General features: G+C 37.3%; 1 protein-coding gene across 3 annotated transcripts; it reads left to right on the plus strand.

Annotated features, from left to right (window-relative positions):
• Nucleotides 1–6,345: 6,345 nt before the first annotated feature.
• LOC111793431 (probable 6-phosphogluconolactonase 1) lies at nucleotides 6,346–10,255 on the plus strand. Of its 3 annotated transcripts, none has more exons than XM_023675321.1 (4): nucleotides 6,346–6,364; nucleotides 7,136–7,325; nucleotides 7,398–7,533; nucleotides 9,468–10,255. In XM_023675321.1, the coding sequence occupies exons 2-4, from the start codon at nucleotides 7,156–7,158 to the stop codon at nucleotides 9,957–9,959; spliced, it is 798 nt and encodes a 265-aa protein (XP_023531089.1). In that variant the 5' UTR covers nucleotides 6,346–6,364; nucleotides 7,136–7,155; the 3' UTR covers nucleotides 9,960–10,255. The 3 variants fall into 3 exon arrangements, with proteins under 3 accessions (XP_023531089.1, XP_023531073.1, XP_023531080.1); XM_023675305.1 differs by lacking the exon at nucleotides 6,346–6,364 and adding an exon at nucleotides 6,409–6,522; XM_023675312.1 differs by lacking the exon at nucleotides 6,346–6,364 and adding an exon at nucleotides 6,535–6,675.
• The last annotated feature ends 3,028 nt before the right edge of the window (nucleotides 10,256–13,283 follow it).

The raw sequence follows: 13,283 nt of genomic DNA on the forward strand, positions 1-13,283 counted from the left end.
CCATGTGTTGATCATCTCATCAGGACATTCCAAGCATCCATCCATCCAACCAGGTTCTCACTAGGCATTGGACTCTCCCGTATCTATGCTAAAGCTTTTACGACATTCGTTCTAGATAGTGGGTGTGTAATCCAACTTCCGACAAACGGGCTGGGGTGCAATATCGGCACACTTGTGTTGTCTGATACTATCATTGAAAAATCTATTTTAATGGAAGACGCCTGAGACGCTCGTCCACACTGTGATACACGTATGTGCCATAAGGTAGCTCGCGGCCCAAGAGTGGTGGAGAGCTAACATCATGCCTCCCATAAGGTACATTTTGAGGCATTTTCAAATCAACGGGTGTAGACATAGTGTTGGCGAATGGACATATAGTCTCGTGGAGCATCCGTCTGATGTTCGATTGACACCAAAATCGGTGAGTTTTCATATTTCATATGGACAGACTTGACTTCAGAATCACATGTCCTAATTTCCTTCAAAATCTCGACTTTCGAGATTAAAGCCTAGGCACTACCCGACTCTTTAACAAGCCTATATGTGACGCTTATGTCTCTTTGTTGCTCATATATTTACTTGCGCTTTGTTTCCTCTTCAATGCACACATTATATAATGTATTGGATGATGCACCGTTCTCTTTGGTCGCATCATGTATGACATTCTTCTATACTAGTCATCGCTTAGTTAGATAGGCATCATTTGAGGATCGTCATTTAGTTTGTTTTGACAAGAGCCACAACATACTCTCTTCATACCATCCTCCCTAGTTAAATTAAATTAGTCATGGTAGTCGATGACTTTGTTAGGCATAATCTGATCAAGCGATTTAGAGAAATCGTGGGCAACCGCGACAACCTGCGTCCCTTGTAACTGTATTGATCTTCAAAGTTGTCTTGTCCCTTGATCTAATTCATTTTCACGGCCTACATTGGTTGGAGAGGGGAACGAAACATTACTTATAAGGGTGTGGAAACTTCTCCCTAGTAGACGCGTTTTGAAACCGGAAGGCTGACGATGATACATAATGGGCCAAAACGGACAATATTTGTTAGCGGTGGGCTTGGGCTGTTACAAATGGTATCAAAGCCCGACACCGGGCGGTGTGCCAGTGAGTAGATTGGCCAACAAGGGGGTGGGTTGTGAGATCCCAAATCGGTTGGAGAAGGGAACAAATCATTCCTGATAAGTGTGTGGAAATCTCTTCCTAACAAAGGCGTTCTACAATACATAATGGGTCAAAGTGGACAATATCTAGCGGTTGGCATTCAAACTTATACACCGAATGTTCTACAATACATAATGGGTCAAAGTGGACAATATCTAGCGGTTGGCATTCAAACTTATACACCGAATGGTTTAAGTTGCTTTTGGCTAGTGAAATATTGACCACACAGTCCTGTGCTTTGTCTCCGTCAGCAGTAAAGTTTTTTTGTGGGTGTTAGCGGTTGATCTCGAATTCCTCTTTCTAAATTTTTGTCTCAATTCCATCTCATCTCATCTCATCTCTTTTGTTTGTTTATAGCCAAGTACCTTTATATAATGTATTGGATGATGCACCGTTCTCTTTGGTCGCTTCATGTATGACATTCTTCTATACTAGCCATCGCTTAGTTAGATAGGCATCATTTGAGGATCGTCATTTCGTTTGTTTCGACGAGAGCCACAACATACTCTCTTCATACCATCCTCCCTAGTTAAATTAAATTAGTCATGGTAGTCGATGACTTTGTTAGGCATAATCTGATCGAGCGATTTAGAGAAATCGTGGGCAACCGCGACAACCTGCGTCCCTTGTAACTGTATTGATCTTCAAAGTTGTCTTGTCCCTTGATCTAATTCATTTTCACGGCCTACATTGGTTGGAGAGGGGAACGAAACATTCCTTATAAGGGTGTGGAAACTTCTCCCTAGTAGACGCGTTTTGGAACCGTAAGGCTGATAGCGATACGTAATGGGCTAAAGCGGACAATATCTGTTAGCGGTGGGCTAGGACTGTTACAAATGGTATCAGAGCCCGACACCGGGCGGTGTGCCAATGAGGATATTGGCCAACAAGGGGGTAGGTTGTGAGATCCCAAATCGGTTGGAGAAGGGAACGAAGCATTCCTTATAAGTGTGTGGAAATCTCTTCCTAACAAAGGCGTTTTACAATACATAATGGGTCATACATTTATGCAGCATTCAAACTTATACACCGAATGGTGTAGTTGCTTTTGGCTAGTGAAATATTGAGCACACAGTCCTGTGCTTTGTCTCCGTCAGCAGTAAAGTCTTTTTTTTGTGGGTGTTAGCGGTTGATCTCGAATTCCTCTTTCTAAATTTTTGTCTCAATTCATCTTTGTTCTATCTGATTCCATCTCATCTCATCTCTTTTGTTTGTTTATAGCCAAGTACCACAAATTATTGAAGTTTTAGCAGTACCTTATATTTCAATATTTGATGATTACAAATAAATAAAGTGTCATCATCATATAATCTATCTATGATATTGTTTTTCACACATCTGTGACATGGATATATGTATTAAGAATTGAAATCTCTAAATTTTTTCTGTGATAACAGGGTACATTCAAACAAGGTAGAGCCAAGATACTTACGTCAATCAAAAGGAGGTGTCCATGTTGCCAATGTTGGGCAGGCCCCCCTTGAGATGGATAGCTCATTATGGATAAGTGGACCACCGAATGGTTACATTATTTGTTAGAAAGAAAGAAATTGATCTTTTTTCACTAACTGACAAAAACCCAATTAGGCAATCCAATCCAATTCCAGCCCCATTCAGCTTGGGAATTGTTGTTATTCTGGTTTCTGCATGAACAGGTCCCTTTCATGTGTACCTACCTACACTTGTTTACATTGTGCACTCTCCTCAGTTAAAAAAAGGGTTGCCTGACTTCAGAAGAAAACAACTTTGGAAACTTTAGAGCTGTTGAATAATTTCCATTGGGGCTTATACTTGGCATGTTTTGTTATAGTTGCAGGAACAAGATCTTGAGATGGAAATATCTTGCCAAGTATGGAATGCTTTTTTGAGGTAAAAATACTTCCTCTATCTCCACCACTCATTTCTATTTTCTCTTCTTCTTTTACTTCTTGGTGAACCTAACAAAAAAACAAAGAACAAGAGAATTCATGTGTGTACGGTTAAAGATGCTTGTTTTCTGTTGTTGTGGCGTGCCTTTTTGGTTGAAGTAACATTTTTTAGTCCAATATTGTCCGTTTTGACCTGTTACTTATCCTTATCAGCCTTACAATTTTAAAATGCATTTACTAGGATAAATTTTTACACCTTTATAAGGAATGTTTCGTTCCACTCTCATTTGGGGGGTCCAACATCCTTGCTAACACACTGATTGGTGCCTAGCTCTGACCCCATTTATAATAGCTGAAGTCCACCTGTAACGACCTAGATCCACAGATAGCATATATATTTGTCATCTTTGAGCTTTTCCTTTCGGGTTTCTCCTCAAGACTTTAAAAACGCGTCTGCTAGGAGAAGGTTTCCACATATTTATAAATGGTGTTTTGTTCTCCTCCCCAACCAACGTGGGACATCACACCACCATTAATAGATATTGTCTGTTTTGACTCGTTATATCAGTCTTATAGCCAAGTTTTCACGTTTTGCTTTCCGTGTGGCAGTGGGATTATATTGTCTGACAGCTTGCTGGTCTTGACCCACTCATGGAGCTTGAGACTTATTGAGGAAATTTCTTTGAAGCAAAGGTTGAAATTGTGTGGGCGTTTGTTTTGGGTTTAGCGTTTAATAATGTGTTCCATACATTTTGTTGTTAAAAAAAAAAAAAAGAAAATGGTGGTGTCTGGATTGTCATTATACTTCAACCAACTATGGAGCATACGATTGGATTAAATTAACATCCAATTACCCTCTTCCACGTTTGATTATTATTCATTATAAACATTTTAAATCATCATCATCATCATTAACTTATGGAAACACCTCCAATTTTGTATAACTTGTCAAACATAAAAACCAAACAACATTGGTGACCGCATTACACAAACATTGCACGCATTTGTAAAAAATAAAAATAAAAAACATTGGTTTAAAATTAATTAATAATTTCAACCAAGGTGATTTCATTTAGGGTTTAAGATATCTTATATCTTTTGTATTTAATTAAGCATTGCATTGGAGAATGTGAAGCTTAGTAATTAAATTATAATTAAAGGAAAAATGACAAAAAAAAAAAAGATTCTCTTCAATAATTGAGTTTATGGAAAGAAGCATATGATTAGTTAATTAACTAATCAATTATGTCCACAGCTGATGCTTTAAATCAGCAGACAAAGAATTTGGCACCCAAATTCAAAGGGTAGTTGGGCAGTTAAGAGGGAGGAGGCTTACTTTTCAACGACAAGTGAGCTAAGCCAATTTGTTCTTACGTCTCCTACGGCCAAGTGACGTATGCTCAAACCTCTGGCCTTGGTTTAAGAGAAGGTTTTAGAAAACGAGGGTAGAGAGAGATTTTTTAAAGAGACGTTATATAAGCAAGTAAGAGAGTAACAACAACGGCTCACAGTATATAACCTTGGGTAGGGAGAAGTTGACAACTAGTCAACATTTCGTGTCTAACAGGCCTAGACATGATTTTTCTGAAACGTCATACTCCCTAGAAATACAAAAGTAAAACACTAGAACATGAAAAGACATAAAGGGTTTGGCTTGTCATGTGGGCAACACGCCTTGGACGAGCATGACCGTGACACTTAGCTCCCTTAGTGTACTTGTTTGAATTTAGATGGATGATAGAGTGTAAGCAGCCTTTAATTAAGCTTTATAATTTGTGTTTAAGATATGAAGATTTGTATAATTAAATATGTCTTAATCATTGTGGTTTTACTAATGAGAACAGGAAAGCATTACTTACACCCAACGCTCTAATTCAATATTAAGCAGTGAATTCATATTGGTAATGATGGCTGCTTGACAAGGAATCTCTTTCCCACTGTTCTTGATTTTGACACCAACAGATGCCAATTTCGTCTGTATTCGATGGGGAATGGAGGAAGAAGATGGGAGAAGCTACAGAAAATGATGGCTCACAACATTTCTTCAGTGCTAACACTGTGAAACTTGACATAAAGTTTAGGAATAACTTCAAATGTTGAAATGCTATGAACTACTTGCCATAATAACATCTAATTTTAGCACAACTTTGCTTCTAAAAAGAACACAAAATTGAACTCCATTTTTAGCTTTATCTTAGGCTCCTGAATCATTCTGCTCACTGTAACACAAATGATGATCGTTGATGATATATATGATCATGGTTGGGAATATATCTTCATCGACAATATCATCCTATTGTAAAAAGTAATAGTTTCTAACATGGTATCGGAGCTAAGCTCTTAATTTAGCAATGTCAATAGAATTCTCAAATGTTGAATAAAGAAGTAATGAGTTTGAAAGGTGTAGTCAAAAGTGACTCAAGTGTAAAACAAAATGGGTACTTTGTTCGAGGACTCCAAAGAAAGAGTCGAACCTCGGTTAAGGGGAAGCTGTTCGAGAGCTCTATATGCTTCAAGGGAGGCTCTATGGTATACTTTGTTCGAAGAGAAGATTGTTGGGAAAAGTTTCCACATCGGCTAATTAAGGGGGTTAAATCATGGGTTTATAAGAAATACATCTCCATTAGTATGAGATCTTTTAGAAAAACTAAAAACAAAGCCATAAAAGCTTATGTTTAAAGTAGACAATATCGTAATATTGTGGACATTCGTAGTTCCTAACCATCTATCCGTAATGAAAAGAGTACAATATTTGGATATGTTTGTAGGGGATGTCTATATGGATTATCCCCTGATCTTTAACAGAGGAACTTGATGTTTTGAACAAACATGAAAGTGACCAGCTTGCTAGCTTTGGGGGGACAACCAGAAAGCAATTCCAGAGGAAGGGGAAGGATTTTTCAAAGCAAATGACAAGAGAAGAGCAGCACATACATGGACATGGCAGAAAGAGTTTAAATCCCACTACTTCCTGCCATTGTTGTCCTGTTGCAAGACAGACCCACCCACCATTCGTACATTTGTCAGCATTGAATTTATACACACATGTTTGGCTAATTTTCAATCTAAGAGCTAAGAGTCCCAAAGATAAATAGTTTCCAACATAATTTAGGGTAATTAAAGACATGTTCTTACAATTGATCAAGGAGGATAAAGGGATCTTTTCCCCATCTGTTACACAGAGAAAGTGGATGAGAGTTTTCTATCTGTAACGGATAAAGAGAAAGAAAAGGAAAAAAAAAAAAAAAAGAAACAATAAAGAGTTGGGGTGTTGCGTTGTGTGGGTTTTTGCGTCACCATCATTGGCTGCACGTGGAAGCCTACAAGGTAAATTCCTCTGTCTCAAACTTCTTGCGAGGCTTTTTCCTTTGCACTACTCTCTCACATTACCTTGTAATTATATATCAATTTCGGGCCGATGCTCATCTTCCACCTTCGTCACTGTCTGCAACAACCCCCCTTCCATTTCCCCCCTTCTTGTCTCTGTAAATTTTTCTATCTCTTTTTCCCTATTTCTGTTTCGCTCTGCTATTTCCTGCAGTTTCATCAATCTCAAGACATCATCTCACCATTTTTTCTTCTAATAATCTGTATTTCTTCTGTAATGGGGTTGTTTGTTTTGGTTTTTTATGATCTGGGTATGGGTCCGTTTTCCAATACATCATTTGCTTCACGGACATCGACCCAAATCGAGGGTTTCTGTTCTTGATCCTTGGGCGATGCCCCCATAAATGAAATTACAATCTAGTTGTCTAAATAACGCTTCGTGCATGTTGGTTCATGTGATAGTGTCATATGGTTTGTGAATGTTTCTTGATCTGTTCGTCTTAAATTTCCATATTTAACACAGTCCAGAGCAACCTATAGATTCTTCAACTGCATGCGGGCCAGTTTTTGTAATGCCCTGAATTTTAGTNAGAGCAACCTATAGATTCTTGAACTGCATGCGGGCCAGTTTTTGTAATGCCCTGAATTTTAGTTCAATGACCATTAGCTATAAGTGGGGGAAGTTCTTCATTGATCTTCTCTGCAAATTTCAAACGATGGTGTAAAATTTAGTGTTCAATCAGTCATTTTTCTTCTCTTCCTTCTGCGCAGGAGTTGTAACTTTGTGAATTATGGCTCTATGTGGGGATCATAAAGATAGAGAGCTAAGGATCCATGAAAGTTTGGAAGAGCTAAGTACTGATTTAGCTGACTATATTGCTGAATTATCAGAGGCATCGGTGAAAGAACGTGGGGTGTTTTCTATAGCGTTGTCTGGTGGTTCACTCATTAGCTTAATGGGGTATGGATGGTTTTGTTTCCTTCTCTGATTTCAATGAGGCTGTTGCTATAATTTTTGGTGGATGAATAACAGGAAGCTGTGTGAAGCTCCTTACAACAAGACTGTGGACTGGGGCAAGTGGTATATATTTTGGGCTGATGAACGTGTTGTTGCAAAAAGCCATGCCGACAGCAATTATAAGCTTGCTAAGGATAACCTTCTTTCTAAGGTTTGTACTAATGCATCTCTATTGCTTTGCCTACGGTGGGCGCCTTCTCTTTTGGACAATGTGTCCTTTTCTTTTTCTGGGTCACAAAGTTGTCACTATGTGTTTCTTCTGAATGCCTGAATCACAAAATGAAGCACATCCTATTCTAATTTGAGGACCATGAATGAGCTATAGTGATTCTAACTACTCAAAGAGAAGAATTGGGAAAGTCAGGCTTTACTCCCTCTCAATGGAATCAAGAACTTCGGGATCAACCTCAATGAATTATGGCGTAACGGGCTTGNCTTTTTCTTTTTCTGGGTCACAAAGTTGTCCCTATGTGTTTCTTCTGAATGCCTGAATCACAAAATGAAGCACATCCTATTCTAATTTGAGGACCATGAATGAGCTATAGTAATCTAATTGAATCAATTTGATAACTACTCAAAGAGAAGAACTTCGGGATCAAGAACTTCGGGATCAACATCAATGAATTATGGCGTAACAGGCTTGGTATAGATTTGTAGCCCGCTCTGGGTCTTTAACCGAAACTGGGACTAGACATGGAAAAGCAATCAACGTCCTCCTCTCCTGAACTGAACCAGAACCGAAACCTTTATAGAATGAAAGAGTTAGAATCAAAGTGAAAACTAGTACAACTTCGGAACCTTTGACTCTATTCCCTGACCTTCCTTCTTACTCAAATGATGATTTTCTTACTCTCATCTACGTAAGTAATTTGTTTGTCCGGAGAAAGAAGATTTGAGTATTAAACTTCTATCTTCAATTCCTTTTTGTTCAAATAGCTCATTACTACTTGGATATGGCCTTCTGGAATTTGCAAATGCATTTGTCAATCTGAAAGCTTAGGGGAGCTAAAACTACAGAGCAATCATTCCTTAGCTTCTTTCCCATGGCTATGTTGCTCTTAGATGTTCTATCTGTCATATACATTAAGTGATAGATCTGTTCTGTATTGTTCTGGGATCATCGCTTTTTCCTTGAAAATATAGAATACTTTCATTCAACTCAACTCAACATAGAGTAGCCTCCTGTCTCAACATCTTTGTTGTTGTCATTTGGTTGCCTTTGNTATGGGATCATCGCTTTTTCCTTGAAAATATAGAATACTTTCATTCAACTCAACTCAACATAGAGTAGCTTCCTGTCTCAACATCTTTGTTGTTGTCATTTGGTTGCCTTTGGACTCTACCTAGGGACAAATTGGTCAAATTGTCGGTTTCTTTTTGTTTCAACAACCCGGATTCCAACCTCCAACCTTTTGGTCGATAATATAATGTTTTAACTAGTTGAGCTCTGGTGAAAGACATGATTTCCCATGGCTATGTTGCTCTTAGACATAATATAATGTCATTATGACAGGATTTCTTGGTCTTTCAACTCAAAATTGCACTTTTGTTAAGCTACCACTCTGAGTTCTTGAGGTTTTCAGTGCTAACTTTCAACTACCTTATATATGTGACCTCTAATTGTGTCCCAAATATATACATCATCTAGCTTAAACATATGTAGGAAATGGGCAAAAGGTTAGATATTCGAGTATTTACTCCCTCGTCGAACTAAAAATAGGGAGGAACTGACATTGGGAATTCATCTTTGTACCATGTCCTACATTGTTCTATTAACACTAGTCTTAGCTTTTGAAAGGATTTGAGCTGAAACCTTTTGCACAAGTATTTCGAAAGCGTAAACAATTTCACGAACTCTAATCTAATAAAGATGAAGAATCCAGGAGAAGGCATTTTGTTGTTCTTGTTTCATATACTTGGGAACATTTGTTAGTTTTATTGTAGAACTATGTGGTCTTGCCATATGGCAGCCTTCCAACCAAGACTGTGCCAGTCTGCACGGATAGCTTTGTGTGTGATGTCAACCATTATCATATCTATCTTCTATTTAGCAATACTAATGATCTGTTCTGTTTGTATCACTAGGTGCCAATTGTTCCGAGCCATGTACACTCGATCAATGATTCGGTGTCAGCTGAGGAAGCTGCCGATGAGTACAAGTTTGTCATTCGACAGTCGGTAAAATCCCGCATAGTAAGTGTGTCTGATGTGAGTGACAGCCCCAAGTTTGACCTCATACTACTTGGAATGGGTGCTGATGGCCATGTTGCCTCATTATTTCCCGATCACTCGGTGCTCGAAGAGAAAGATGAATGGGTTGCCTTCATTACCAATTCTCCAAAACCTCCTCCAGAGAGAATCACCTTCACGTTCCCTGTGATCAACTCTGCATCAAACGTGGCCATTGTCGTGACAGGTGAAAACAAAGCAGAGACAGTACATTTGGCCATTGATGATGCAGGAAACGACTCCCCGCTCCTACCTGCAAGGTTGATACAGCCAAGGAAAGGAAAGTTGACATGGTTTTTGGATAAGTATGCAGCTTCAAAACTTGACAATTACCAATTTTCGGAGTAGGCTTAAGCGATTCGTACGACGGTGTATCTCTCTGTGTGTATGTAGTTGATGGATTCAGCAGTTGTGGATGCTGTCTCTTCATTTCATTTCACCCCTTCGTTTTTGTTTTGGGTTACATTCTCCATTTTGAGTTCTCTTCATTTGTTTGAAGCAGAGAGAGCTAAATAAGGTGTGGTGTTAGTGGAAAAAAGCAGATGGTTTTGTAGGAAAGTTGCTGCTATGTATTTGTAGCATCACTGCAAATTTGTAAAAAGCAGCCTTCACAGATTTATTAAATGTTTCTCTTTTCTTTCTCACCTCTCTTCAATACAAATCTTATATAGTTTCTGAGCTCAAGAAATTGGGCATTTGGATTCCATTTTCTAAGCTACAAAGGGATGACATTATTGGAATACTGATTTCAAAAGTTCTAAAGNGGGCATTTGGATTCCATTTTCTAAGCTACAGAGGGATGACATTATTGGAATACTGATTTCAAAAGTTCTAAAGTCCAATCCAATCTACTTCTACTTCTACCTCTGTTCTCTCTTGTCCAATGTGCAAATTTTTTTAAGTCTAAGTGGTGGATAAGTTTAGGTGACGCATTGNTCTGTTCTCTCTTGTCCAATGTGCAAATTTTTTAAAGTCCAAGTGGTGGATAAGTTTAGGTGACGCATTGGCCCATTGTGATAAGACCTCTCGTAGTTATTTAATGCTGTGGCTGGTTTCTTGGATCATACAGATGGAAGGCAATGATTGCTTGACTTTTTTTTTCTTTTTTTTTCAATTTTTTTTGCCATTGGGACCCTATGAAGACCCATCTNTTTTGTTTGTTTTTCAATTTTTTTTTTGCCATATTGGGACCCTATGAAGACCCACCTTCAATGGGATAGATCATTCATAGATTTGGAAGTTAGTGTTTGCAGAGTTGAAATGGATGATACTCGATTCATAATTTTATAATTTCTCTTATGGTCAAAGGATAGTAGGAGTTATCAAACTTGTTAGTCATGACTTTTTATAATAAGTCATAGAAAAAATTTGTCAACAATGGCCACTAACTTCTCTTTGCTTAAACATTCAATCGAAAAATAAGTGGGGTATAGAAACACTTTTCAACAAATTCTTACCGGCACAAAAACAAGTTGAATAAAAGAAAGTAATCGTCAAGGTGGTTACTTCTGAAGTTTTGAAACATTTATGAGTTGGATCTTAAATTGTAACGATTTTAGTTAAGAAGTATGTATATTTTGTTATGGTAAAGTATCCATCTCAGACATGAATATATCTATACACATGCCCGACATGCCAAACAACATGTTTGAGTTAAGTACTTTCTTTTCCNTCTTTTTTTTTCAATTTTTTTTGCCATTGGGACCCTATGAAGACCCATCTTCAATGGGATAGATCATTCAATGGGATAGATCATTCATAGATTTGGAAGTTAGTGGGATAGATCATTCATAGATTTGGAAGTTAGTGTTTGCAGAGTTGAAATGGATGATACTCGATTCATAATTTTATAATTTCTCTTATAGTCAAAGGATAATTTTATAATTTCTCTTATAGTCAAAGGATAGTAGGAGTTATCAAACTTGTTAGTCATGACTTTTTATAGTAAGTCATGGGAAAAACTTGTCAACAATGGCCACTAACTTCTCTTTGCTTAAACATTCAATCGAAAAATAATTCTTACCAGCACAAAAACAAGTTGAAGAAAAGAAAGTAATCGTCAAGGTGGTTACTTTTGAAGTATATATATTTTGTTATGGTAAAGTATCCGTCTCAAACATGAATATATCTATACACATGCCGGACATGCCAAACAACATGTTTGAGTTAAGTACTTTCTTTTCCTAATTTCAGACACAGCTCAATATTTAATCCAAAAATAGTGATAAAATAGAAATTTTTTTTTATAGATAGGATCCTTATATTGACAACCCTACTCTATTTTCNCTAAGTTGATATCAAAAAAAAAAAAAAAAAAAAAAAAAAAAAAAAAAAAAAAAAAAAAAAAAAAANCTATTTTCTGAGTTTAATTCTCTCCCCCAACAAGTTTGTGAGCCCACTTTGAAGAAAAGACTTGAGGCATCGTTGAATGTTTGATACCCTGATAAAGTACAAGTCCTTCCAACTAAGTTGATATCAAAAAAAAATAAATAAATAAAAAATAAAGCTTCATAAAAAGGGGAAGAGAAGAATATTTGGTTACGATTTTATTCTGCCACAAGGAATTCTGTTCATTTTACCATAAACACATTGAGTTGGNAATAAGTTGATATCGAAAAAAAATAAATAAATAAAAAATAAAGCTTCATAAAAAGGGGAAGAGAAGAATATTTGGTTATGATTTTATTCTGCTACAAGGAATTCTGTTCATTTTACCATAAACACATTGAGTTGGTCTCTTACATTGAAAAAGAATCCTCTGCACTAGATTTGGTGCACGCCACTCTCTTCTTGCTAGTCTATATCTCTGCATCCAGCTATTTATTGTCAACTCAGACTGATCAGGTCTGAACATGAGTGATAATAAATGCAAATCCGGATACAAGTTCACACAATTCTATTAAGCTGAGTTGATAGAGATGGAGAAAGGGTATTGATTAGCAACTGGGTCTCTAAAGGTACATGTATCTACGTACCAATACCTCCTCTCCTCTGCATGGTTGACATGCTTGATTTACCTTACCAAATTTTGAACCATACAATTGGCAAGTAGAGCGCCTCAATGGTCCCAATCAATTTCTCTGATAATCAATATGTGAATGCTATCTGAAACATCAGAATCTGAATTGGATGAGAAAAAAAAGATGCCATATGGCGGAGTCCTACAGCGGAAATAATGAGCATCCTCCAATGTTCTTCGGGACACTTGTATTTGTTGCGTCCAAGATGCATTGACATATTCCCTCAGACTAAAGTTGATGACAGCCGACAGGTTCCTTTTTCCAACTAAACTAAATGGAAAGAATTGTTGAGAAAACTGAAATGTTTGAAGTAGAGAAACTTCAAGTCAGTTCATGCTTTGAAATATCCCCAAAACAAACAAGAAGTCTTTTAGATTCTAGTTAACACAAAACGAAGATCATCTTAACCATTTGAATGACTCAAGACATAGTTCCAAAAATAACATCCATTTCCGTATCTCAGGCCTGTTTAATGTTTAGCACATAGGAACTAAATTGCATTTGAGATTTGCATGTGCGCATTTCCCTCGCGATACCAAGGGCACAAATGGAAACTTATTCCTTTCTAGTTCCATTTCTTCCTTTCTTTTCTTTTTTTTCTTTTTTTTTTTTTTTCTAACAAGAGACATCGGTTCTAACTAATATGGTCGGA

This window comes from Cucurbita pepo, chromosome LG01 (assembly GCF_002806865.2).
Source record: "Cucurbita pepo subsp. pepo cultivar mu-cu-16 chromosome LG01, ASM280686v2, whole genome shotgun sequence".
Lineage (NCBI taxonomy): Eukaryota > Viridiplantae > Streptophyta > Magnoliopsida > Cucurbitales > Cucurbitaceae > Cucurbita > Cucurbita pepo.

Coding starts and splice junctions, on each gene's coding strand:
- LOC111793431 (XM_023675321.1), top strand. CDS start 7,156: ATGGCTCTATGTGGGGATCATAAAGATAGAGAGCTAAGGATCCATGAA. Junction 7,326..7,397: donor TCACTCATTAGCTTAATGGG/GTATGGATGGTT, acceptor GATGAATAACAG/GAAGCTGTGTGAAGCTCCTT. Junction 7,534..9,467: donor AGGATAACCTTCTTTCTAAG/GTTTGTACTAAT, acceptor TTGTATCACTAG/GTGCCAATTGTTCCGAGCCA.